General features: G+C 58.6%; 1 protein-coding gene across 1 annotated transcript in view; it reads right to left on the bottom strand.

Moving 5' to 3' along the window:
- ARHGEF10L (Rho guanine nucleotide exchange factor 10 like) overlaps positions 1-27,474 on the bottom strand; it is a 141,674-nt gene that overhangs the window by 77,641 nt on the left and 36,559 nt on the right. Inside the window, 5 exon segments of the mRNA XM_053898907.1 lie at positions 4,955-5,124; positions 8,759-8,842; positions 10,839-10,930; positions 23,503-23,542; positions 24,323-24,508. Of these exon segments, the coding sequence (XP_053754882.1) occupies positions 4,955-5,124; positions 8,759-8,842; positions 10,839-10,930; positions 23,503-23,542; positions 24,323-24,508 (572 nt within the window).

A 27,474-nucleotide genomic window follows, 5' to 3' on the forward strand; every position in this document is an offset into this window, starting at 1 on the left:
AGCTAGGAAGAGCGGACTCTGGCACACCGCTGCAGGAAGGAGCGGGCAAACAGAGCAAGGGATGGACGGACGGACAGATGGATGGACGGAGGGCCGGTGGGCATCTGGATGGAAGGAGGGGTGGCTGACTAGCTTACACGCCACCTGGGAAGACGGATGGATGGATGGAGAGACAAACACAGACATTCAAACGCGTGAGCTGTGTGAGCAACACTGACATCCGGTGAAGCATTCAGAACGCCAAGAAGGTACTACTTCCGGAGTAGACCAGGAAACGGACCACGAGCAGGAGCGCTGGAGGCAGGCGGGCCTGGGTTTAAGTCGCCACCCCCTGCTCACTAGCTGGAATAGTGTCTTCACCTCTCGGAGGGACACCTTCCTCACTGGGAAAGCGGCCCGGATGATAACCACTTCACAGAGTTACTGAGAAGATGGAATGGGAAATACGTGTAGACCCCAGGACTTAGCAAGCACTCAAAACATGGAAGCTAGTATTACACTATCTTTCAGATTATAAGTGCTCAATATTTGTTGAATGGGTGGATAGTTGGTAGGATGGATGGATGGATGGATGGATGGATGGAAGGATGGAAGGATGGATGGATGAACGGATGGACGAACGGATGGATGGATGGATGGATGGATGGATGGATGGATGGATGGATGGTTGGATGGAGGGAGAAATGCAGGGATGGATGGATGGATGGATGGATGGATGGATGGATGGATGGAAGGATGGATGGACGGATGGATGAACGGATGGATGAACGGATGGATGGTTGGATGGAGGGAGAAATGCAGGGATGGATGGATGGACAGATGGATGGATGGATGGATGGATGGATGGATGGATGGAGAAATGCAGGGATGGATGGATGGGTGGATGGATGGATAGATGGATGGACGCATGGATGGATGGATGGTTGGATGGAGGGAGAAATGCAGGGATGGATGGATGGACGGATGGATGGATGGATGGATGGATGGATGGATGGATGGATGGTTGGATGGAGGGAGAAATGCAGGGATGGATGGATGGATGGATGGATGGATGGATGGAGAAATGCAGGGATGGATGGATGGATGGATGGATGGATGGATGGATGGACGGATGGATGGTTGGATGGAGGGAGAAATGCAGGGATGGATGGATGGACGGATGGATGGATGGATGGATGGATGGATGGATGGATGGAGAAATGCAGGGATGGATGGATGGATGGATGGATGGATGGATGGATGGACGCATGGATGGATGGATGGTTGGACGGAGGGAGAAATGCAGGGATGGATGGATGGATGAATGGATGGATGGATGGATGGATGGACGGATGGATGGATGGATGGTTGGATGGAGGGAGAAATGCAGGGATGGATAGATGGATGGATGGATGGATGGATGGATGGATGGATGGACGGATGGTTGGATGGAGGGAGAAATGCAGGGATGGATGGATGGATGGATGGACGGATGGATGGAAGGGAGGGAGGGAAGGAGGGAGGATAGAAGGAAGGATGCTTGGATGGATGAATAGATGGGTGCATGGATGCATGGACAGAAGGACGATGTGTGTTCTTTCAAATCTTGTGTGATGTTGAGTTGTATACCACTTACTGGCTGCGTGACCCTAACCATATCATTTAGCCTCTCTAGACTTCTGTGTTAGGGTCTCTGATCAATACCATGAGACTCTTAATCCAAAAAACACCAACCACTTTAGGGTATCAGGAAAATCACAGGAAACCGCTTTGTAAACTGTACCACACTATGCAGAGGCTCTCTATTGTCAATGCAAAGAAATCGCAGGACAGGGGGCACCTGGGTGGCTCAGTCGGTTAAGCGTCCGACTCGGCTCAGGTCATGATCTCACGGTCCGTGAGTTCGAGTCCCGCGTCGGGCTCTGTGCTGACAGCTCAGAGCCTGGAGCCTGCTTCAGATTCTGTGTCTCCCTCTCTCTCTCTGCCCCTCCCCTGCTCGTGCTCTGTCTCTCTCTGTCTCTCAAAAATAAATAAATGTTTAAAAAATTTTAAAGGAAAAAAAAGAAAGAAATCGCAGGACAGGGATCCTTCTGAGAGTTACTCAGACTCCCCACAACTGGAGAGAGGCTGGGGTTTGTCCTGAGCCCTGGTTCACCTGTAAATTGACACAATAAAATCATAAAGCCCCTGGTTTTGCACTTCCCCTCTGCCTCTCTCGGGATTAGAAGAACCCGGATCAGAGATCAATTGCAGACTGGTCGGGTCTGAGCAGGGGAGTGAGCAAGGCTGAGGTCAGAGGTCAGAGCTGGCGTTTCTGCCCAGTGCCCTGGCCAGCTGGATCATGGTAACCTTAATTATGAAGAGGTCACAGTCAGGAAAAGGAAAAATCCAATGCAGCCCAATCCACAACTGGTTAGGAAAAAAAAAAAAAAAATCCCAAGGACCATGGGTGGCCATCAGCAGGTACTTATTAACATAATGGGACCAGGCCCCTGCTTACATCTGGGTCAGGTGCTTCTGAGGGGGTCCCTCTGCAGACCCCTCGGTCACTTTCTTTGGCAAAAATCCACCTGCTGAGGGCTGGCCTTCTAAGACACCTCAAGCAGGGACAGCTTGCAGCTGGACGGGAAGCTAGGCCCCCGTGAGACTCCAAGGACAGGGCAAAACACCACCAGATCTCTGCGGCCCCATGCCCCACAGCACACACAAGACACAGCCAAGCAGCGGTGGCCCCAGAACGTTCAGCCACGGCGGTGCCAGGCACGGAAGCAGGTGGGCCCCAAGCGGCCCAGGAGGGCAGAGCGCAGCAGGCAAGGTGCCAAAGGAAAGGTCCCTCCACAACCCTCACCTCCCTGGGGGCCTGCTGTCTGGGGAACAGGCAGGCCGTGGCCCGCAGCCAGACAAAAAGTCCTCCCGGTTAGAAATTCCAAGAACTCTGCCACACTGTTTGTCTGCTGACGAAGGGTCCAAAGCCCCTCGCTTGAGGGTCTGAGGGACAAGAGCTAATGGTCGGCCCCCAGAGACTCCTCCCCTGGGGCCCGGCCATGGTGAGGGCCAGCCCAGGGAGGGGGCGCCTGGGTGGCTCGGTCGGCTGAGCGCGAGACTTCGGCTCAGGTCACGATCTCACAGTTTGTGGGTTCGAGTCTCACATGGGGCTCTGTGCTGACGGCTCGGAGCCTGGAGCCTGCTTCGGATTCTGTGTCTCCCTCTCTCTCTCTGCCCCTCCCCTGCTTGCGCTCTGTCTCTCTCTCTCTCAAAAAGCAAATAAACATTTTTTAAAAATTTAAAAAAATAATAAATAAATAAATAAATAATAAAAAATAAACTTGAAAAAAAAAAAAAAAGGCAAATTGCCAGGCTTCCCCCCACCCCCAAACCATGAGCCGGAGTCCCTGGGAGTGAGGCCCTGGCATCTGCGATTTCAATCAGCTCCCCTCGTGGTCCCAATGCTTATATAAGACTGAGCACCAGCACTGGGAAGCCCAAACTCAGCATCTCCACACCTCCTGCCCTCTGAGAAATGTGTGGCAGGGGCCTGGGAAAGTGGCCCAGGGGGATCAGGAGGGACAGCCAGAGGCTGAGAACAAGGGCTGGCCCAGGCCTCGAGCTCCCCCTGCCCGCACCCTGAGAAACGACTGGGCACAGGGTAGGTATCACAGACGCTTAACTTTATCCTAGCGAGATACCAAGGCCATCTTCCGTGGCCCGGCCCACGGAGGCCCGGCCACAAGACCACATTCGAGAGAGAGAGACCTGCTCCGCCCCCAAGCCCCTCGAGGACTCGTAGGCGTGGGTGCCGCTCTGGCCGGCAGCCTTCCCCCAGAGGGGTTCCTCAAACTCCGAAAGGGGCAGGATGCACTAGGAAAGACATGGGGTGCCATAACCCCAGCCTAGTCCTGGGGCCCCTGCCTTCTCCCTGCACCACCTTTGGGTATCTGTCATGTGCGTCTTTTCACAAAGAGGCTGAGAGGGACCCAGTCACCTCCGGTTGGGCAGGGCCTGCCTCTAAGAAGTGGTTCCCATTAAACCCCAAATCTCAGCATGGCTAGAATCTGCCTTCTGCTGGCTTCTGTAGAACAAACGGGAGGAGCAGTCTGTCTCAGGAGGAAGCAGTCCGTCCTCCCCTCGGCTTCCGGCTCCTTCCACGAAGCCAGCAGAATGAACCCTGTTCCAGGCAGAAACCAACGCATGGATGGCATCTCAAAAGACCTCGGAGGGGCTCAGTAGGTTGAGTGTCTGACTTGATTTCGGCTCAGGTCATGATCTCACGGTCGGGGGACTGAGGCCTGCGTGGGACTCCACACTGGTGGCACGGAGCCTACTTGGGATTTTCTCTCTCTCTCTCTCTCTCTCTCTGTCTCTCTCTGTCCCTCCCCCACACTCTCTCACGATAAATAAATAAGCTTTTAAAAAAAAAGATTTATAGTACATAAATTAAATAAATCAATAAAAGACCTTGGAAAGAGCCCGTGTCTTAGCCACACAGCACCCACCCCCCCGCCCCTCCGACCTTGCTCACTTCCCCAGGGCAGAGGAAGGCACGGGTCTAGGACGGCTCTGAGAATTGCATCCAGTGGGGCAGGGAGACCAAAAGGATCTGATCTAAGTACCAACTCTAATCGGCCGGCGGGGCTGCCTGGAACCTGTGTTGAGGAGGCTTCTGAAGTCTGATGTGAGCCCAAGAACATGGTGGTCCTTGCCAGGGTCTGCCGTAGGAAAGGGGTGTGGAAGCACCCGTGCCAGGTGCTAACCACACCCAAGCTGGGTTCAGGGCTCTCCAGAGTCAAACGGCAATGCCGGGGGGTCGCTTCCTATGCTTGGGGTACCCGGGCCACCGCCCCTCTCACTGTACATTCCTGGGGGCGGGGGGGTTCCCTAACAGGATACGAGCCTGAGGCCAACCCTTCCCACCCTCCTCACCCCCTCCCCAGGGGGTCCCGGAGTCCTGGCCGGGTGAGAGGTGCCCACCCCTTACCTTGGGCTGAAAGGACACTCGGTGCTTGGCGGGCTCGGCCTCTGGCTTGGCCTCCTCCCCCGAGTCCTCACTGTAGCTCTCAAACTCACTGGAGCTCCAGCCTAGGTCCTCAGGCTCCCTGGGCGCTCCGTCCCGATGCACATCCTCGTAGAGCAGGCTCCTCTCCGCCCCTGCAGGCCAGGGAACAGGGCTGGTGAGGGGAGGCCCCGGCACCAAGGCCACCAGACCCGATTTCCGACCCAGGCAGGCAGGTGGGGCTCCGCCCCCACTTTCCGGTCCACAGAGCAGGGGTGAGGACCACACAACATCCACCTGGTAAGCGAGGAGGACACGAGAAAGACCGGAGAGGCACAAGAAACGCGTCGGGAACGCAACAGGCTCCTTAACCCCCTCCCCCCACGCCTCAGTATTGCTCTTCTGGGATCTGAGTGCTCATCCTGGGCCTCGGGGCATGTTTCAGTGGGAAAGACAAGACCTAGAACCAAGTCCTGAATCGGGCCTTCAGCTCCAGCCCCAGCATCCTCCGGGGGGGGGGGGGGGTGGCAAAATGGAAATTGTCGGGAAATCTGAGTTTCCCATGCAGGTCCAGAATGGCCCAGTAGGGGGCGCGCCAGGCCCAGCGTCCAGGAGTGTTCCCTTGTCTTCCAAAGCCCCACTAGAGAAGTGGGGGACAAAGAGCTGAGAGTCCACTGGCCAGGAGAAACAGGTCCCCTCAGGGGCCTGGGTACTCCCAGGGTCCCTGTCAAATCCGGAGTGAGATGCTCAGCTTTGAGGCTGAGGTGGGAGAGCTGCTGTCCAGGTAACCCCAGCTCTCCCATCCGAGACCTTGACCTTCGCTCCCACCCCTCTGGGCTGCACTTCCTGGCCTGCCACCTGAGGGAGAACCGAACTGCAGGCCTCACCGAGGCCAGACCCCCAAAAAGCGCACCAATATGAAAATGCCTTTGTCAACGCACAAGAAATACAGCGCTGGGAAGAGTTTTTTCAAAAAATCTGCTCAGAACAGGGAGCTTTGGTTATCGCAGACCTCTCTGCAAAAATGGCGACAACAATAAGCCAGAAAAGGTCGAGTAAATAAAATATGAACCAAAAGGTCTAGCAAAGAGTGTAGCACATGGCAGGCGCTCAGCAAAGAGCAGCTGATCCTTGCTTTGGGGTGGGGGGGAGTGTCTGCGTGGGCCCGGGAATCATCCCACTGACCCCAGAGCCCCTACCGGAAAGCTGGGCAGTGTGGGGTCTGGGAGACTGTCACCCAAAGAACAGACACACTGAGGCTTAGCGGGGGGCTCCGGTCTCAGGATGAGGAGGGAGCGTGAGGTTATTTTTAAGCAAAAGATAATAGTAACTAACGTCTCCAGGGACAGGAGCAGCTGGTAACCAGGTTATGACCTTTACAAGACTGGGTCGACTGTCTTATTACCGCAGCGGAGGCCCGATGACCGGGGAGTAAAGGGGCAGAGCCCAGTTCTTGGGGCTCCCTCTGAGGAAGAACCCAGGCAGCATCTCGAAGGCCCACCTCCCCACGCTTCCATGAGCCCGGGCCTCCCACCCGCCTACGTCCTCGGTGACAGCCACCTCTCTTGCTGGATTCTCCCGCAGCCCTAAGGTCGGCGGAGTACAAATAATCACCACCTCATTAGAAACACAAGAAAACAGGGGCCTGGAGAAGCCAAGTGGCTTGTCCAAGGTCAGAAAGTGCAGACTCAGGCTCCCTCCACTCACCACACTGCCTTCTATGAGGCCGGCTAACCTGACCACCTCCTGGGCTCATTTCGAAATATTCTCTCCAGTGGAGACAGTGCCACCAGAGTCCTGAGCCTGGGCCAAAGCCTCAGCCTTCAGGGGCCTCACAGGGGTCCTGGCTCCCACCCTCCGCTTCCCGGGGCCTCGGGCTTCACGAACGGCTTCCCTCTGCAAAGCAGGGACCACCACCGGCTCAGTGCTCTGTGTCAATTACCTCACAGCAAACTCACAAGCCCAGGATGCAGCTGTGATTGTCCCAAATTTACAGATGCGTCAACTGAGGTCCAGAGATAGGAAGCGGTTCTCTGATGTGACACTCCCCAGAGCTTCAGAATGACAGTCCATGAGGTCAGGATGATATTCTGATGTCATATGAAGAAGCCAAGGCCCGAAGGCACGGAGCTCTGTGCCCTAATCGGCGGCAGAGCTGGGATTTGAACCAAGGGCTGCGTGTGCGGCCTGCTGCTCAGCTGACAGCCTCCTCTCCCATGCCCACTGAGCCCACATCAGTCCGTGAAGGTCAGTGCTGGGCCCTGGCAGACGTGGTAACGACAGCACCATCGTCTGTGCAGTGCACCTACTGAGGGCCAGCCCTGAGCTGACCCCCCGCTGAGGGCCAGCCACAGCCTCCTGGGACTCACCCTCCCGAAGCCGTGAGGGTGGGGGCCCTCGGATGGGTGTCACGGTCCCCCACTCGAAGGCTCAGGAGCTGATTCCCAGGCTGCCTGCTTGTAACCACCTCGGGGTCAAATGCAGGATGGCGTATCAGTGATCCCTGTTCAGTGAAGATCCCTGTTCAGCCAAGTAATGTGTTGCTTGATTTGATTCAGGCGGGAAGACAGCCCAACAGGGCTAAACAATGGACTGCGGCCACTCAGGACCTTCGGCAAGACCCCACTGCCTCCCAGTACAGCGTGCCCTTCCCCCTCCTCTCCCTGGATTCAAAGTCCAAGCACCTCCGGGACTTGCTAAAGGGATGTGCATAGCATCAGCCCACCTGCCCCTGCCCCTGGAACAGGAGTCAGGAGCATGGCTGTGGGCGCCCTGGGGCCTTGTAGTGCTATCCGCGTGTCTCCCCCATTGGACTACGCACAGCCCAAGATGGTGACGGCCACCCCTATCAGACTAGAAGCCCCTCAAACACGGGCTGTGTGATCTGGAGCCGGTGTCTTAACCTCTCAGATGCAACTGTCCCCGGGAGCCACTGGGCCTGCCTTGCTGACCTCAAGGGGTTGACAGACCGGTGGGAGCAAACGTGCGTCATCGGTCATAAGAGGCCACCCAAATCCTCCCGGGGCAGGGGACAGAGCAGCGGACTTGGAGGCAGAATAACCAGGTTCAAATCCCAGCTCTGCCTGTAGTTTCCTCGTCTGTACATTGAGGCCACGATACCCCAAATCAAAGTTTCTAAGCAGATTCCAGGAAACCAAACACGAAGAGTCGCTACCCCGATGTGTTTGGGCAAAGGCGGCTCTGACCGTGAAGTTACTAACCATCCCTTCTCCCTGGATCTGAGTGATGCTCTCTCCTGCTGGGTGACTGACTCTATGCTGGGGGGCGGTTGCGGGGGGGGGGCAGCTGGGGCAGACTTACCCCCACCCCACCCTCCTTCCTCTCTACAGCCACAATCCACCCCCCCCCCCACCGGCCTCCCTGGGCCCAGAGCAAGCAAGGCACAGGCTTTCTAGAGCCCTCTCTGCCTCAGCGGTCAGGTTTAACGAGCTGCCCTTCTCCCCAGCAGCCCTGGGAAGCCCAGGACTATACCACCCCGTTCTCCCGAGGCAGGAATGGAGGCTTGGGGAGGTGAAATGCCAGGTCCGGCCTCGCCGCCAGGGGGTCCCAGCAGCCAGCCGGGGGTCCCGAAGCCCAACCCCGCCCAGCCCCGGCCTGGCCACGCCCCCAGCCGGCACCATCCTCTCCCAGGACGACCGGAGGTTGGTGAAAGCTGGAGGCAGCGGCCAGGGCCGGGTGCGGTGGGGAGCCAAATAGAAGACGACCCTTCCCAGGCCCTGCCCCCCGGCCCGTCCCCGAAGGCGGCACGGAAGCGCGGAGGAGGCCTACCGGGTTGATGGGCATCCAGGTTCTCGCAGGGCACGTCGTCGTAAATCACATCTTCTTCCAGGGCGGGGAAAGTGAATCGGTCGACTGGGAGCGAAGGGAGAGGACAAGAGCGCTAGGGGCGGAGGCGGCTGCCGGGCTGCCAGCGGGACTGCGCCAGCCGGCGGCTCCCTCCCGCCGCCCCGCAGCCCTTCGGCTGGGCCGGCCAGCAGCCCTCGGCCCAGCCCCTGGGGAGCCCCTGCCGGCTGCTCTCCTCTCCGAGGACGCGCTTCCGCTGCTTCTCCCGGCCCTCCCCCCCAAGGCACCCTCCTGGCGAGCACGGCAGACCCCCACTTGCCTCCCTGCCACCCACAGGCCTGCCCATCTGGCTGACGCCGCAGCTGCTCGCGGCACCTGCAGGGAGCATGAAGCCGACCCTGCGCCTGTGCCCTGGGGCCCCGGGGACATCTTCAGGGGCCCAGAAGCCCTCACGGGACTTACCCGAAAGGAACTACCTCCCACCCAGAGGTGGCCGGGCAAAGCAGCCCTACTGAGGACAGGGAATGGGGGGAGGGGAGTGGATTTGGAGAGTGGGGTTAAAGAGAGGCCCCCCCAAAACTCAGCCAGCAGGATCCTGACTGCTGAAGAATTCAGCAAACGAACACATCCCTCTGCTAGTATTTTGCTGGGCTGGAAGGGGGCAGGGCAGGCGCGCACTCTGCCCCTGTTAGCAGCTACCGGGATGGACACATTAAGGAGATCTCCCCTCAGGGCGCCTGGGCGGCTCAGTCGGTTAAGGTTAATAAGCCTCTGACTTCGGCTCAGGTCACGATCTCACTGTTCGTGAGTTCGAGCCCCGCCTGGGGCTCTGTGCTGGCAGCTCGGAGCCCGGAGCCTGCTTCGGATTCTGTGTCTCCCTCTCTCTCTGCCCCTCCCCTGCTCGCACTGTGTCTCTCTCTGTCTCTCAAAAATAAACATAAAAAAAAAAGGAGGTCTTCCCTCAAAACTGTGTGCCCAACCTCTGCCCTCTTTAGGGGTGTGCCCCCCTCCACAGAGCCAGGGTTTGGAAAACCAGTCCCCACCCTGATGGGAGCCTGTCTTCGCCCCATCGCCCTTCGCAGAAGACACAGGACCAGACGGGCTCTGAAATCCCCACGGTCCTAACTGCAGTGCTTCCGGCTGTCCCGGGGCCCCCGGGGCCCCCAGGGCCCCCAGGGCCCCCAGAGCCTGGTCAAGCCTCACCCTCGACCCCCTCCTCCACCCCCATACGGACTCTGTTTCCCACATGGCTCTGAGACCTGCTCACCTCTCTTCAGGTCCCTAGTTCTGGCCATCAGCCTCCCCACTGGGCTGCAGGCACCCCACCCTGTCTTATGGCTTTGCCCCCACCCCACAGCATCTCCGGCTCCCCTCTCGTGGTTCCCTGTTGCCTTCGGAAAAGCACAGCTGGACGGCCCCAGAAGGAGCTGGGGACATGCAGCCTCACCTCGCCCCAATCACCCCTTGGATGCTACCCTCTGTAACACCAAGGCCGTTGCTTCCCAGGGTGCCAGATGTCCCCCCTCCACCCTGGGGCTGGGGGGGACTGGGGCTCCTGCACAGGTGGACCCTGCCTGGATGCTCTCTCCCTGAGCCCTGCTCCCGCCTCTCTGCCTTCAGGACTCTCAGGTTCTCCTCACTCCCGCCTCCCCCTCCTGGCACCTTGCCCTCTGCAAGGTGACCTCCTGCCTACCTGGTGGCTTCTGCTCCCGAGAGGGACCTCGTCTTGGGCAGCAGGGCACCCCACTGCCAGCCCATCCGCCCTGCTGTAGGAGCTTCTGGGTATTTGGGGGAACAGATAAGCGGTCAAACACACGATCTACTCCTGGACCATGGCTCCCATCGGGCAGGAGACGGGGGCAACTCCCAGGCATGGGCAGCGGCCGGCCCCCCTCAGAGCTGCCACCAAGCCTGCGGCAGCCCACCCAGTGAGGACGTCCCCGTGGCACGGGGGAGCCCACATCAGCCCTCTGGGCCTGAGGAAGGGGCTCTAAGGTTATCACGGTACCACCTTCCTGAGCTAAGATGAGGTTTGGGGGGAGGAGGGGGGTATGGGGGCACTTACTCCGGCGAGAGCTCTTCCGCTTCCAGCTGGAGCGCCGGACCCCGGAGAGAGCAGCACCCACAGCATCCCCGTTGCTCACCACCGGTGGTACCCTGCGGGCCAAGAAACAGAGTCAGGGAGCCAGCGGGGACAGGGACGGTGCCGCTGAGCAGGGAGGGACGGGACGGCCGGCTCCTCGAAGCCTCTGGTAGCCCCTCACCAGGACGGCAGGGTGCATGAGGTGCAGGGGCGGGGGGCTGAAGCCCAGGAGCCCCTGGCCCCCAAAGCCGTGAGTCAGGAGAGCAGCGGAGGCCGCCGCTGGGCTGGCCTTGAACAAGCCCCTCCCCCTCTCAGTTTCCCCATCTTTGGAAAGCACCCTAAGACCCCAGTGCTGAGGGTCAGGTGCCTGGATGCAAGGGCACCCGTCTTTCTTCCGGGGCAGACTCAGTGGGCTGGCCATCGCCCATTCTCCTCTGGGCAAGATGGGGGCTGGGGTCGGGGGACCCCTGCCTCCGTGGGAAACGAGGTCTTGGAAAGCTTCACAAAACCAGGCACGGGACGCAGAACTTCATCCCCCACGACGTGAGGATGGGCCGGACCCGGAGGCCAGCTTCCCGGCCGCAGACACTCAGAGGGAAAACTAGCCAGGCAGCGAAGGCCAGCTCAACCAAGAGGCTGAGTGAACATCTCCCGCGACATCACGCGTGACGCCGTGTACCCCGACGGGATGCGACGAGAAGCCGTCTGTCCTCTGCACGCCCGTAGCCCCAGTCTGATCGCAGGAAGAGCGCCAGACAAACCCAGGCATTCTACAAACCCCTGGCCATGACTCCCCAACACTCCCAAGATCGTGAAAAGCAAGGGAAGAAAGACTACGAAACTGTCACAGACCGGGTTAAACATACAACGAGTACGTGCACAACGTGGGAGCCTGGACGGCATATCCCGGAACAGAAAAGGGTGTAAGAAGAAAACCTGGCGAGACTCAGATAAAGCCTGGAGTTCGGTGAATGGTCGTGTGCCCGCACTGCCTTCTCACTTGCAAGAAATGTTCCGTGGTCGGGGAGGCTGGGTGGCTCAGCCGGTTAAGTATTTGACTTCCGCTCAGGTCATGATCTCACGGTTCATGAGTTCGAGCCCCGCGTCGGGCTCTGTGCTGACAGCTCAGAGCCTGGAGCCTGCTTCGGATTCTGTGTCTCCCTCTTTTTTCTGACCCTCCCCCACTCACACCCTGTGTGTGTGTCTCTGTCTCAAAAATAAACAAACGTTAAGAAAAGAAAAGAAAAGAGAAGGAAAAGGAAAGGAAAGGAAAAGAAAGGAAAAGAAAAGGAAAGGAAAGGAAAAGAAAAGAAAGGAAAAGAAAAGGAAAGAAAACGTTCCGTGGTCGTGTAAGATATTAACCACAGGGAAAACGGGCTGTTGGGTATACCCAACTCTGTATGCTACCCTTGCAACTTTTCTATAAATCTAAAACTATTCCAGGAAGAATGTTGGGGGTTTTTTTTATTTATTTTTTAAGTCCAGCCTCAAAAAACTAAAGGCCACACCTGCCGATCCAGAGGGACCTGAAACGGTCCAAGACAGTAGCCACGGTTGCCAAGAATTGACTGGAATGTCCCCCCACAAGAGCCCTGGGAGGAGGAGGGGAGGCACACATCAGGAGAGTGCAGGAGGAGGGGAGGGAGGAGGCAGCGGAAGGGGTGGGGGGGAGGAGAAGGAAGAGGGGGAGGGAGCACTTCCCAGGAGCAGCCAAGAGGTGAATCCTGCATCCACCTGTGGGCGCTGGGCCCACGGGGGAACCTGGCCACGGTCACACTGCCCGAGTGGCAGAGCCAGACGTGGAGCCAGCTTGCCTGGCCCCGGCGAGGGCTCCTACCCCTGCGGCTCAGGTACGAGAGCACCGACGGCTGTGATGCTGTTAATGTTCTGTCTGTGCCGTCCGGCGAGCCACGCTGCCGGGTGCTTGGAATGTGATGAGTGGAACTTCGTTACTGGAGCTAAGGGGACTAAAGGACTTCACTTTTAGTTCTGTTTCACGGCAAGTAATTTAATTTTAAACAGCCACCCGTGGCTGGTGGCCGCGTACAGGACAGTGCAGGTCTAGGTGACGGGCAGCCCTGGAGAAGCAAATCTTGGCTCACGTTTTACGGCCAGAAGTCAGCAGTGTCACCCCGGGGTGAGGAAGATGGCATATTTCAGTCCAGGGTAGCACTTTCCACGGGCCAGCGAGGGACAGGGCTGGGCTAGACCAGGACGGGGTGCTGGGCTGACGGGAGCCACCTTCCCTTCCCTGACACCTTCCCTTCCCTGCGCCCCCCACCTCCTCAACCCAGAGACATCCTGCAGGTGCTCGGACGGGACCAAACCCGTTCCAGCCCCCGTCCACGCCAGCTTGGCGATTTGGCTCAAAAGTGGCCCAACCACAGACTCTCTCTGCTTCGATATGTTGACCACGGCAGGCGGTGACCATTACAAAGCACCTGTTGCGCGCTTCCCGGTTTGCTTTGTATTTCCCGATTTCACTTCGCAAGAACGCAGGCGAGGCAGGCTCTGTAATCCTCATTCTGCACATGGAGACGCAGACTCGCAAAGACTCCATTTCACTCACCTAAAGTCGCTCAGTGCATCCGCAGGAGCTGGGATCTACAGCCCAGCCCGTCTGCCTACGAAGTTTTATCTTCTTTCAACCAGACCACTTGGAAGTAGATAAGCAGCATTTAGATATTCAACTACATCACATATTTGCTGTGTCATAACGCCACTGAGCCTAGCTTGAGTGTGCAGACTTTTTAAAAGGAAGGAGAGCGGGGCGCCTGGGTGGCTCAGTCAGCTGAGCGTCCGACTTCGGCTCAGGTCACGATCTCACGGTCCGCGGGTCCGAGCCCCGCGTCGGGCTCCGTGCCGACAGCTCGGAGCCCGGAGCCTGCCTCGGATTCTGTGTCTCTCTCTGCCCCTCCCCTGCTCATGCTCTGTCTCTCTCTGTCTCAAAAATAAATAAAAACATTTGAAAAAAATGTTTAAAGGAAGGAGGGAAAGAGCACTGGGCCTATGCAAGTTCAAGTCTCTGTCCAAGAGAAATCCTAACAGCCAGCCCCAAGGCTGCATTGCGATTCAGCCAGAGAACACCCGAGGAGGCCCTGGGTGAACTCTGAAGGTCACATCAAAAGGCAGTGGGTATTTTTGGGCGAGGGCAGGCAGCTTTAGGAGGGCTCTGGAAATAATACATGACATACTAAAAGCCGGGAGTGGCTGAAATACGAGCCTCCGGGCTGAGCATCACCGAAACACAGCGAACTTAAGTTTTCATTTTATTTCATTCTACGTCATTTCATTCTAAATAGCCACACGTGGCTAATGGCCACTGTACAGGACAGTGCAGGTCTAAGCCACCTCCACCACCAGAGAAGCTAGTCTGTGCCCCTGGGCTTGGGAGTGGGGATCTTCCAGCAGAGAGAAATCACCTTCGTGCCCACCCCTGCTGCCTCCCCGGCTCAGGCAAGCAGAGCGACGGGGAGCCCCAAGGGAGGGAAAAGGCCAGTGCCTTTGGGTGTACAGGTCTTCCTAGGCTGGGCTGGAGACAATCACCCACCCCCTGCCCTGCACTTGGCTGGTACCTATGCCTTACCCCATGCTGTGTTGAACGCTTGAGACCCCTTGAGCACAAGTGTATGTCTCATCACGACTGTTTTATAGATGAGGAAACTGAGGTTCAGAATGAACCTCCCCCCAAGTCACCTGGTCAGCAAGGCTGAGCTGCAATCTGCCTGCGAAGCCTCGCAGGGGAAAGTACCTCCCGGGCAAGGGAAGCGGAGGACGTGGCAGGAAATGAGGCTGAGGGTACCCGCTCTGCAGTCACCCAGAGGACAGCCTCTCCCAGCTTCTGCCTGGCCACAATTCTCCGTGGGAGCAAACCCTCCCTTGGGGGCCTCCCCAACACTTCAAGATAACCAAAGAGCCATAAAAGTCAACGAGGGGCCACCGTCTCACGCTTATCTGAGCTTCCGGCACTTTCGACGCCTCTCAGCTTGCACCTGAGAAACAGGCCGGCCGCTAACAGGACTCCAGTCTCACGAGGTGACCCCACTGCCACCAGAATGCAGAGGGAAGGAGCCCGGTTCGCGGACAGGAGCGGAGAACAAGGAGTTAGATGGAAACGAGGGGCAGGAGACAGAAGAAAGGACGCCTCTTTGGTCCCCCAACGCCAGTGTCCATTCTCCACCAGACTTAGGCCACCACGCAGCTCCAAGCACCCTCTGTGCCCATCTCCTCGCTATCCAGGGAAAAGCCAGAGATGAGAGGGAAGTGAGTGCCCCGGGACAGCAGGGACCTGCTCTGTCCTGGCCGCCCCATTCCGTCAGCCCCAGCACACAGGGGGCACGATCGATGCAGACGGGTGCCCTCCCCAGCCTGTTTTCGATCACAGCTCCACTCCAGACGATGGCAGTGGCCTCACCCCTGCAGCTGCTGGTCTAGCCCCAGTTTCCCAGTGAATCTCCAGGCACAGCTGATTCCACAGGGTCCCTTCCCCAGGCGCTACGCGGTGTGGAACACCACCCAAACCCTAACGGCCCGAGGATTCCCGCAGGCTGGGTTTGCGCCCTGTGCACACACACACACATACACCCCACGTGCACACACGGGGCATTCCAGGGACTTTTCCAGGGCAAAGTATGAAAAACGCAAAGGAGGAAAGAATCCCCCCTTGGGGAATAGAAAGGACCGGAATACCGACTGCCTTATCAGGCCTTGACAAGAGGGGTTGCCCAGGACGGTCCTACTCAGGGCATCACCCCTCCAGAGAGTCACCAAAACATTAAGTCCAGATTAACCCTGCTACCAGATTTCTCTTCAGCGCTGGCCACTTTCCAGTTTATATAACACATTAAAGCTGGAAGGGCCTTAAAGGTCATCTGGTCAGATGACTCACAGCAGTGGCCCTCGCAGTTGCCCGGGAAGCCCCCAGCAGGTACCGGCCAGGGCCCCGGCCCAGCAGCCCTGAGCTGGTGGTCTGGAGGAGGCCAGGCATCGGCGTTTCTAAACCGCCCGCTGCTTCCCCTGGGCAGCCGGGGTCGGGAACCGGGCTCACGGGCTTGTCGGCGTGTTCTGGGCGGCCAGGACAGTCGACACGTCCTACAGCTACTGTGGAATGGGCCGAATAACGGTTTCTGCTTCCTGTAGCAAGGATTAACGAGACAACCTATCTGCGAGATGGGGCCATGATACCTCCCCGGCAGGGTTCTGGTAAGGAGTAAACAAAGCGAGCACTTAAAACACTTAGCAGGGGGGCTGGCGCTTGATAAATCCTGCCAGTGTGCTACCTCCCTTCCCCACGTTCCCCTCCGTCCCTCCTCCAGTTACAGGGTCCTGGGCTGTGGGTCCCAGAGCAATGCCTCCAACCTGCAGGCACGTGCCTCTTTGCAGCCACAGCCGGGCCGTCCCTCTCCTACAGAAGGGATCAGGGACCCAGTCTGTCTGTCCTCTGCCACCCCCTGAGAGATGAGAAGACGCCAGGGGGATGTCTGGGGGGAAAGAGAACCCCTGACTTGCTATCCATAGCACAGCTCTCACTGGGGACAGAATGTCAAGGCCCCCGGGGACACCCTCCACAGCCACGGATGCTGACACGGCCCCCCCTTACGTTCCGTGTCGCACGCACCCCTCTGACATCTGGAGGGCCCTGGGCTCGGGGGTCAGATCACGGCAGGCACTGTACCCCCCAGCAATAACTTATCAAGAGCCATGTGGGGTGCTGAACAAGAATACAGGCTCTCACAGGAAAACGCTCACAATATGCAATTAGGACAAAGAATGAGCCATGAAACAGCATGTGCAATAAAACCACAGTTCTATAAAAAAAAAAAATATTATGAATACTTGTATATCTGCATAGCAAAGAAGCTGGACAGAAACACGCGGTGGTGGAATTAAAGCTCGCTTTAGTCTGTCATTTTCTGTACTTTCTAATTTTTCTACGGTAAACATGTATGCCTATTATAAGAAAGCAAAAGCGGAAGGAGGCGCATCTCTGGAAATGCTAAGCAGCCCATTGGCCAGCACGGGTCCCTCATGCCCTGGGGTCAGCCCCAGACAGACCATCGCCCTGTGGGGACAGTGACAAAGAGCCGGCTTGCTGGCCTGGCTGAGCATCCGATCCCTGCATCTCATTTCATCCCCGCCCCCACCACACACACACACACACACACACACACACACACACACACACACACGGCTGCAGCAGCCTGTCTATCTTCCCACTTTACAGACAGGAAGCGGAGGCTTAAGCAGATAAGGCAACCCACGGGTCCCGGGTCACGGAGCTCATGCGTAGGGCGGGCAGGATCCAAACCGGATCCGGGTGGGAGACCTCGGCAGGTTAAACCCCGGTTCTGGAAGCTGACTGGCCTCACCCCCGGCTCTGCCTCATCTCAGCTCTGGCCTGACATTAGGCTGACGCCATGTCCCCTCGGCATCTGGTTCCACATCCGTAAGATGGGGATTATAACAGTGCCCGCCTCCGAGGGGGTCACGAGGATTAATGAGATAAGGCAGGTAAAACTCTTAAAACAGAGCCTGGCATGTGAAAATAATACAGCCTGGCACAGAATGTCAGCACCCCCTCCCCCCGAGGGCAGGGACTGTCGGCCTGGGTCACTGCAGCGCCGGGCACATCACAGGCATGCCACAAAGACCTGCGAGCTGGAGGCATGGGGGTGAGGGGCAGGGGGTGCCCAGCCAGCCCGCCAGCCAGCAGAATACTGGCCACCTGCACCCCAGCACTGTCCTGCACAGGCAGGGAGGGCTGCGGGGTGGGGGGGGAGGGGGGGAAATCCGTTCCCTCGGCTTTTCCAGGCCTCTGGAAGCACAGTCTGTATCCCTTGGCCCGAGGCCCCTCCTCCATGTTCCACGCCAACAGCGTGGCATATTTTCTTTAAAAAAAATTTTTTGAAAGAGGAAGACAGAGCGTGAGCAGGGGACGGGCAGAGAGAGGGAGACACAGAGTCCGAAGCAGGCTCCAGGCTCCGAGCCGTCAGCACAGAGCCCGACGCGGGGCTTGAACTCACGAGCCATGAGATCGTGACCTGAGCCGAAGTTGGACACTTAACCGACTGAGCCACCCGGGCGCCCCCAACATGGCTTCTTTCAGTCTCTCTCTGACTGGGGTCCCTCCTGCCTGTCTCATAAGGACCCTTGTGGCTCCACAGGGCCCACCTGAATAATCCAGGAGGATCTGCCCCCTCTCAGGTCCTTAACTTACACCTGCCAAGTCCCTCTGTCATAGACAGTAACATGTTCGCGGGTGCTGGGGATTAGGATGTGGCACTCTTTGTGGGGAGTGGGGGGCATTATTCTGCCCGCCACAGCTAGGAGATGCGTGGAACGGACCACATAAAGTCCATGCACACGTAAACTATTGGTGTTGCACCTACGCCAGGCACCAGGGATGAGAGAGGAAGAAGGCAGCGTCCTGTGGCTGCAGGGATCCAGGGATGGGCTTCACCAGATTCCTGAAAGGGGTACTCAGTGCAATGAATGGGGGTACGTGGGGACCTTTCTTCAGGAGAGACCGTGTGGCTCTTACGCTGGGTACTTTTGTGCTGGTACTTTTATGCCGGGATCCAAAGGCTATAGGTTTCCGGATGTGGAAACCCCTCGTAACCAGAGGTGGGGAGGAGGAAAAACAAACAAAAAAAAAAAAATACAGCTTTTCCACTTCGGGACTGGCAAGGAGCCAGAGAGAGGTCTCTAATGGAAAAGGGGCCTGGTCCCCATAACCCTGTCACGAGGACATCTTCCTCTGAGGGGCAGTGACCTCTGCCAGGGCTCAGATTTCACACAGAGCCCTCGGAACAGGACGCGGGAGGCTGAGAATGCCCCAGATTTGTAGAAACAGTGAGTTTGAGGGCAAGCCCGGGAGCGTAAACAACCCCAGACTAGGGCTGCAGCCAGTCTATAAAGCCTTGAGTGATAAGCCGGTGACTGACTTCCGCCAGGGAGAAACTCCTCCGGGGCTGGGGGCACTCCAGCTTTGTCCAGCCGTCCCTCCCAAGACCCCCGTACTCCCCACATCCATGAGCCTCAGAAGCCACAGGCCGCCGCCAGGCCCTCCAGTGCCCTGGTTCCATCCGTTCTGTTCAAATGCCGCTTCCCTGTGCCCGGCCGGATCCTCCCAGCACCGGAGGTGTCCAGGGAGGACGGGGCTCCCTGGCACCTCCGGGAATCCAGCTGCCCCACTGCTTCCCTGGCGTCCAGGCCCAGGTGAGAGCCTCTGACCAGTCCATCTCGTCTGGATACCCAGGAAGGGGCAGGACAGGTGCATCCAGGGAGCCAGTAAGCATCCCTGCAGCCCGGACAGGAGCCAAAAGCCTGACCCAGCAGGAAATACTAAGGCTGCAGGGGGCCCTGTTGGGATGGCAGCAAAACCGGGCAGGAAAAGCAAACAACCCCAGAGGGGGCCGGTGCCCTCAGAGGTAAGAGGCCCGGGCCTGAGTCCAGGGAAAACACAGGAAGCCAGCGACCCACACGCCCTTGTTTCTAGCAGGCACTGGTGTTCCGGGCTGCTTCGTCAGCCGGACTCCCCCGGCGAGAGCTCGGGGTGCTTGAGTGCATGGGCCTCAAAGTCCACCAGGAAAGGCCAATCCCACAGGCTCCAACAACGGACAGCTAAGCCGCTTCAACTCTAGCCTCCGTTCCTCATCTAAAAAGTGGGCAAGATCAATCATCCCATCTCCCGCGGCTGCGGTGCTGGGAGAGATCAGTTGCAAGATGATGTTAGCTCGCGGTATTAGCTCACCACCACCACCAGCATCAGTGGGACCAGCCACCCAGCCACGGAGAGCCTGCCTCCCACCGGCCTCCGTCAGTGCCAGAGTCAAAGCCCGGGCTCCAAATTCCCATTCTCGTCTTCATGGAGACACGGAAAGTTGCCTTTCAGACCCCACTGGTCCTTCTGTCCGCCCGCGCCCACAATTCACTCCGCACGATGCCTTCAGGACTCCCCTGGGCCGGGCAGTGTGCTAAGCCAAGAGGACCCGACAGCAAATACAATGCGTGCCTCCCCCACCCAAACCACCAGCACCCAGGGGAGCCAACGTGCAGGCGGGAAGACATGCCTCCACACCCTTCTACCAGAGGGGAGGGGGCCGCTGGTACTCTGCTCCCCTTTACAGGAAGGGACCTCAGCCAGAATCACGTACAGGCAGTGCCGAGGCCACCCTGCTTGGCCCAAGAGCCGACCGCTCGCAAACTGCTCTCTAAGAACTCAGAGGCAAAGTTAAATCCCCTAGCAGGCAAAATCCTCACCCCAATTAAATACACGCACAATCGGCTCATCCATATGGAACTGGCCACAACCCCCACCATGACCCGAAGCCTGAGGTTCTGGGTCTGCACCTGGAGTCCCCAGCGCATCCCTGGAGGAGAGCCTGGGTCCAATGCCCAGCCTCTGGTTGGAGAGGCCCAAGGTCCTAGTCTTTGGGCTGAATGAACACGTACCATCTCCGTGTGACCCTGGCCGCCTAACTTCCCTGAGCCTCAGTTTCCCCACCTGTGCCATAGGTAAGGACAGGGTAGGGTCTACTTCCTGCAGATGGGAGGCATCAGCAGGAGTGGGCACTTAGCTCAGTGTGCCTGGTACACAGTAAACACAATCATCATCACTGCCGTTAACTTTGCCGCTGTTATTGTGGTTGTTTTCCAGCAACAGATATGTCTCGTGCCACAAGCAAAAGCGTCACCAACGCCGAGCACTTCGAAGGTGGCTCTTGACCAGCAGCAAGGACGGACGAGACCCCGGTTGTTCTCACTCCTTGCGACTGTTGGGCAGGGTGGCCTGACCCTCAAATCACCCCAGGGGCCTCGGCACCGTGCACCCAGAAACACCAGCAGCTCTGTTTACCCCGTAGACGCCCGGCTGCCCCCCTCCGGCCAAGCCGGTGAAGGGACCAGGAAGTCCACAGGCCTCAAAGTCAGACACGGACCCAGTGCCCCCGCCAGGGTACCCGGACTGCCAGTCAGCCTCAGCCAGCCTCGCCACCGCCCACCCCGCAAGTACGATTCTCCTCCCCGCACAGACTGGGAGAGCTGGGGTAGCTGGTTGCTGAGAGCCCAGTCAAACCCAGGTCGGTCTGACTCCCAGGGTACGGAGCCCAGCCGGCTCCCTCGACAACCAAATCTCAGCCAGGACCCAGAATAACAACAGCAAACACATCCGGGGCGGCCGGCGCATGCCAGCCAGACTGAGCACGGGATCAAGGTTACATGCGCCTCGTGCAAGTCCTGCAAGAGAGTAGATTTATGATCCCCATCTTACCCCTGGGAAGTGAGGCTCGGGACAGGAAGCCACTTGCAGAATGACGCACAGCTAAGCGCAGAGCAGGACTCGAAGCCAGCTCCGCGTGGCTCAGGGCCCGGGCTGCCGGGTGATTCAGGACCCGGACGCCAGCCCTCACTTTACCCACCTCGCTCCTGCCTGGCAGCTGGCCGGCGGGGACGAGGACTGGCCCGCTTCCCTCCCCCGCTGGGGACGAGGGCCCGGATGGGAGTGCGGTGGCTCTGAGGCTGCAGCAACTCCAGGACCTGGGCGGTGACCCCAACTCTGTTGTCAGGAGCCTCCCGAGGCCAGGTAGGCAGAGGGACCATTTCCAGACCCGCAGACAGGGGCCGTGGAGGAAATGCAAGGAGGACTGGTGAAAATGTCCTCCGCTCGGACGTCTGCTTTTTCAAAGCAGCGTCTGCTGAGAGACTACTGTTAGGAAAGTCTAAAGACAAAAAAAAAGGACAGCAAACTTTTTTTCCTCTTTCCCTTAGATAAAAAGGAGGACAGTGATCTGAACGGATTCTTCTCCCAGAGGACTCCAAAGTAGAAAATCACCCCCCAGGCAAGGAGCTGGAAGTGAAGTAAACAGAGACCCGGAAGGGAGGGGTGCCACTGGGAGCAGACAGAGAGCACTGGACGAGGAGTCCGAGGCTGCCGGAGTCTCACCGCATGACCTTGGATAAGTCCTGCCCCCCAATCTCTCCATCCAGGAAACTAAGGGCAGGAAGAGAGGCCCCTGAGGACTCCGGCCAGGACCGAGGCTCTGCAGAGGGCTTTGCCCAGTCAGGGAACTCAAAGGTGACATTTATTCAAGCCAAGTGTTGGCAAGACTCACCGGGCAACCCAGGCCCAGCCCCAGAGGCTGAGGCACTGAGCGCACAGTCTCCGTCCCTCGGGCCCCATCACTGGGAACACCCAGACAGGAGGCGGAGTAGAAGCAAACGTTTACAAGGTGCATATTTAGTGCGTCCTTCGACCAGCCTCTCCTATTCCACGATACTCCTAGATGAGTATTACTTCCGCCTTACAGATGGGGAAAGTGGGGCTCAGAGAGGTTCACGGGCAGCCCAAAACCACCCATTTGGAGAAGAGCTGAGTGGGGATTTGAACCTTCGAGAGCTCACGCCCTGGCGCCACCAGGAGATGGTGTTCAAGGGGGCTAGGGCTGCTCCAGGGCGAGTCCCAGGACAGGTAAGGGTGCTGCAGAGGGGCGGGCGGTGGGTCAAGGCCGAGGCTGGGCCCCTGTGCCTGAAACACTCTCTGAGCTACCTGCCCAGTGGGACTGATGGAAACAACATGGTAATTAATGGCAGCAGCTCTCAGGCCACTGGGTCCCCGCCTCGGCACGGTGCCAGCACTGGCCAGACACCCAATCCGGCCTCCGGGACCCACAGAGAGAAGGCGGGCAGGGACAGTCCCGAGTGGGCAACGGGGTTCTCCTGGAGGGTGGTCTGAGGGAAGCAAGAGCACCAGACCTTGAGGGGAGCGGTGCACTAGCTCATGGCCGGCTCCTCTTCCCACCCCCCTGCCTCGGCCAGTAGCTTCCTCCAGTAAACTCTCTTCCCCGACCCTCCCCTCTCCCTGAGCTCTCCTCCTGGGCCCCCTCCCATCGGTGTCCCCAGTTCCCTGTGCATCCTTCTCTGGGGCGCTCTCCTGTGTCTGCATCCCCGACTAGACTGCCTTTCTGGCCAGCTTCCTTCCTGGCCCACCCTGGAGGGCTCTAACCCCTGGGAGAGCAGAACTCCCCGCGCGGGTGCAGGGCTGCTGATTCAGTTCAGATCCTCCGCCAGGGAGGAGAGGCCGGCCCATACCTCTGGCCCAGCAGAAACCCTCCCAGGGCCCACCCACTCCAGATGGCAAATGCAGGGACATTTGCACTTGAATCCAGGGCTGCCTTGGCTCCAGGGGGCCCAAGGCAGCAAAATGCATCTCTGAGACAGCCAGCCTGGAGACACCTGCCTGAGTCTCAGTCCCCCTGGCTCCCCACACCAGGAAGAAAAAAGGAGACTCAAATACCCCTCCCCCCAACCAGGGTGGCCAGGATTTAAAGCCCCGGCCCCAGGCCCTCAATCCACCACTCAGAATTCCTTTAGAGGAGTGCTCTCTAAGGTCCCCGAAGCCAGGCAGCAAGCAGCAGTGAGCCAAACCCTGAGAACCCGCTGCTTGTAAGACTCCCAAGCCCCAAATGTGAAGCCCGCCCCAGAGTTGGCTGGGGAGGCCACAGAGGGGATGGCTGACGGATCTTGAATGCGTCCCTCCTTAGCCAAAGACCCATCCAAGCCCTCCTGGGCACAGCGCCACCCTCTCTCACACCTCCTGCCTGGTGTCTCTTCCTCCAACCGCCAAAGCAAAGGAACAAGGCTCACTTACTGTGTCTGGGGTGGTGAGGCTACCGGGTCTGGGTCTGGGTCTGGGGGAAGAGAGCAGAGGAGAGCCTGTCAGGCTGGTCTCTACCGACTGGGCCCATCCCCGCCCCCTTTCCCGGGTGCCTCCTGGGCTCCTGCCTCCCCTCCCCCAGCCACTGCACTGGCTGTCATTAAGCTCCCCAACCTGTCCTACCTGCACCACCCCCACTCCCACCCCCATGGCCCATATCCCAACTCCGACCAGAACCAGCCGCCCTACCTGCACTGGGCCTGGCCCTCCCCCCCCCCCCCCCCCCCCCGCCCCGCCACCCCCAGCTCCTCAAGGAGCCCCTTGTCCCCAAGCCTGCAGGCGGTTCCTGCTAGTCCGGTCCCCAGTCTCTCCCAGATGACACAATACGAGAGCCCAGAAGCTGCCATTTAACACCAGGCTTATCAGGGCACTCCCACCCCTAGAGCCACCCTCCGGGACTTCTGGGAGCCTCCTTCTCTGGTTGGTGTGATTCCCTGGGAGCAGCTGCTGAGGAAGAGGGGCCCAGGAGACACAGCCCTGGGCACCCGCTGTGTCCAAAGCACAACCCCGGGGCCAAAACCACTTTCATTATGATGTGTCAAAGTTCACCAGATGCTGCAGGAATGCCTGGAATCTCCAGTCCCCAAGGGAAGTGGTGGAATGCAACTTCTTCTCAATGGTTTTTCCCTTCCTGCTTCTGGGGACCGTGGTGGGGCCTGGGAGGCATCACTGGGAGCCTGGATCTTCCACTGGCTCTCTGTAGCCCCAGCGGACCGGAAATGGGAGGCCCCAAGGCTCCCCCAAAACACCTTACCAGCGATGGGGGAGGCGTCCCAGTGGATCAGTGGGGCATCGATGTCCTTCTCGGGAGCAGTGCCCGGGACGGCCAGGCCAGCGCTGGTGTCCTCGTCATCGTCACTGTCGTCAAACTCGAAAGCCTCTCCAGGGTCGTCCTCCGCCTCAGGGGAGGGGCCAGGGCCTCCAGGAACCAGCTGATCTCCTGGAAGGGAGGAGGAGTCAGCGGCCGCGGGGTCAGCAGCCGGGGGTCAGAGGCCACAGGGCCTGGGGTTTGGGCAAGGGGGGTATCTGCAGCGGGTGAGCGGCTGGGGTCTGAGCGAGGGCAGTTCCCAGAGACTAGAGTAAACCCCTGCCCGGGGCCAGCCGGCCCTCCTGTGCTCCGGAAGTGACCTGTGGTTCGGTGAGGGCTCGAAGCAGGTGGGCAGCGGACAGAGGGGAGGGAGAAAGCCTTCAAGGAGAACGCGAGCACATCCACACTCGGACGCACGTCTTTCGTGCCCTTGTTCCCTATTTCCCCATTTTGTAAGCAAGGGGGGCCTTTTAAATGCATCTGCTCGCGTGCGACTGGGTACACACCGTCGTGCGTATCTCCATGTGTGTACCCATGTGCTTTTCATACGTGTGAGTGAGCACACACACGCTTGGCCTGCACACCGCAGCGGCATAAAACACGGCCGGCCGCCTGCAAGTGTTTGGAGCCATGCCCCCTGCCATCCATCAAAGCTCCACCGAAGCAGAGCCCTGCCCCCACCACACCCCCTCCTCGACTCAGCCCTGTTTTCTCCATTCCTGGATGACCTGCAGTGATGTGACTTGTGCTCGTTTGTATTCCCAGACGGACCTCAGATCCCTGAGAGCCCCTTTTACCGTCCCCTTGAAGGGGACAGGTCCTGGCCTGGCCTGGGGTAGAAACCCAGAAACTTCTGTTAAACAAGAAAAGGAACGGATCGTCTCTCCCAAAGAGCCGACCGGGCGCTCACCTCTCCACCTACATCACTGAGCTGAGGTTCTCAGTCTTCCTCGAGGGCTCCCTTCCTAGAACCTGGGGCTGGACAGCGCCTCAGGCTTTCACTTCGCCCTCCCCTCCGGCCTCTTGCAAACCCGCTCCAAAACCGAAGGGCAGTGACCACCCCTCCTCCGGCCGCCCTGAGCAGTCCCGCTGTACCCAGCTCACACCGTATGATTTAGAGCATGACCTTCGGTCCTGCCTGGGACCCCGACGTGCTGTGTGGTTCCGAGCAAGCCACTTCACCTCTCGGAACCCTGACGCCTCCCTCTGTAAACTGGGGAGTAAAAACACCCCATGAGGCCGAGAACGTGAACTGAGAAGCAGGTCCGGGTCTGTCAGCCTCACTGCTACTGACTCTGGGGTCGCAGGGTCCTTGTGGTGGGGGCGCTGGAGGAGGACGTAGGGCCGCAGCCCCGGCCTCCACCAATTAGAAGCAAGTACTGCCCTCCGGCTGTGACAGCCAGAAACGTCTGCAGACATTGCCCAACGTCCCCTGGGGAACAAAATCACCCCAGGTTGAGAACAGACAGGGTAGATGGAGCACCCGGGCACCTGTTGTAGGTACGGCCCCTCCCAGCCTGAGATCCTTGAAGACAGGATCGCCTGGTCTGTGGACTCGGCCCCAGCAGGTGCTCGGGGCGGGGAAGGATTAGTAAGAAGGCAGGGAGGTGCATGGAGCAGAGAGACAGCTGGAGGGAACAGCAGACAGACTGACGGGCATATCCAGTTCCAGCAGTCTGTCGGACTAGAAAACTCCAACCCTTCCCCCCGCGACCTGGGAGTTTGCAGAGCAGAACATTCCAGGTGCAAATGTACCAAATCCAAGAAGTCCCCTCGTCAGCTGCATTCCAGCTCATCCTCCCTCCCCCACCCCCAGCCGGAGACCACTGAGGCGGGGGCCCACCTCTCCTCCTGGGAGCTTAGGGGGCCCCTTGGGCCAAAGTCAGCAGGATGGACCCTTCCGGGCCATGATGTGGCCAGGGGCGCAAGCCGCTCCCCCAGGTCAGGGAACCAAACCCTGGTGGCGAGCCCGAAATGTGCCCCCTGCAGCTCCCTGCGTAAGCCTCACGACCACCCCCACTGGACTCAGGCCACGGAGGTTCGCGCGGCACAGTGATGTACCTACAGTCATACAGCTGGTAAGCGGGGAGCCGGATCTGAGCCCCGTTCTGTCTTAGCTCCCATCCTACATGCTCCACTGAGCCCTGCTGCCCCCTTGGATGCTGGGTGGGCCCTGAGATGATGAACTGACATGAGAAATCCCGGGGCTGAGTCAGAAGCCAGGTTAGTAGCTTTCATGTTCTGGCTCTCAACCCACTGGTGAGTCACAAAATCAATTAGGGGATTCCCCGGGCAGCCTTTTGTTTCATTTTTGAAATGCTTATTTGAGATATTTTTAAATATTTTAGGTTTATAAAGTCACACTTGGGATTACTCTCGATATTGCTTTTGACAGTTCTGTTCCAGGGTATATATACACACACACGTACAGGTGGTCTAGAACCTTCTACCTCTCTCCCCTCGCTCGCCCCACACAGCCACACTGGTCTCCTTGCTACACCGTGAACGTGCCAGATGTGCTCCTGCCTCAGGACCTTTGCACTTTCAGTCCTGGGGTCCGGAATGCTCTTCCCCAGGCATCTTCTCCTGCTCTCACCTCCTTCAGGTGTTTACTACAGGTCACCTGCAGGTGAGGCTGCTGTGAGCGAACCTGCCCACAGAGACACCCCGGGACTCCCCATTTGACTCGCCTGCTTTACTTTGCCCTACGGCCCTCGTCAGCAACGAGGTTTGACGCTTTTATTTTACTGGGCCCTCACTAGAACATACGTGAGCTCATAAGGAATTCTGGTCTGTTTTGTCCACTGTCACCTATATCCCCAGCATCTGGTACAGTGCCAGCACACAGTAGGTGCACAGCAAGCATCTGTTGAACGCACACGCGCACACATACGTGCACACACACACTCCTGTTGCCATGTCTATGGGTTGTGGTATTAAAAGTTTGAAAACACCACAGGGCGCCTGGGTGGCTCAGTCGGTTGAGCGTCCGACTTCGGCTCAGGTCATGATCTCACGGTTCGTGGGTTCGAGCCCCGCATTGGGCTCTGTGCTGACAGCTCGGAGCCTGGAGCCTGTTTCGGATTCTGTGTCTCCCT

This window comes from Panthera pardus, unplaced genomic scaffold, assembly GCF_024362965.1.
Source record: "Panthera pardus isolate Hobbes unplaced genomic scaffold, ASM2436296v1 HiC_scaffold_11, whole genome shotgun sequence".
Classification (NCBI taxonomy): domain Eukaryota; kingdom Metazoa; phylum Chordata; class Mammalia; order Carnivora; family Felidae; genus Panthera; species Panthera pardus.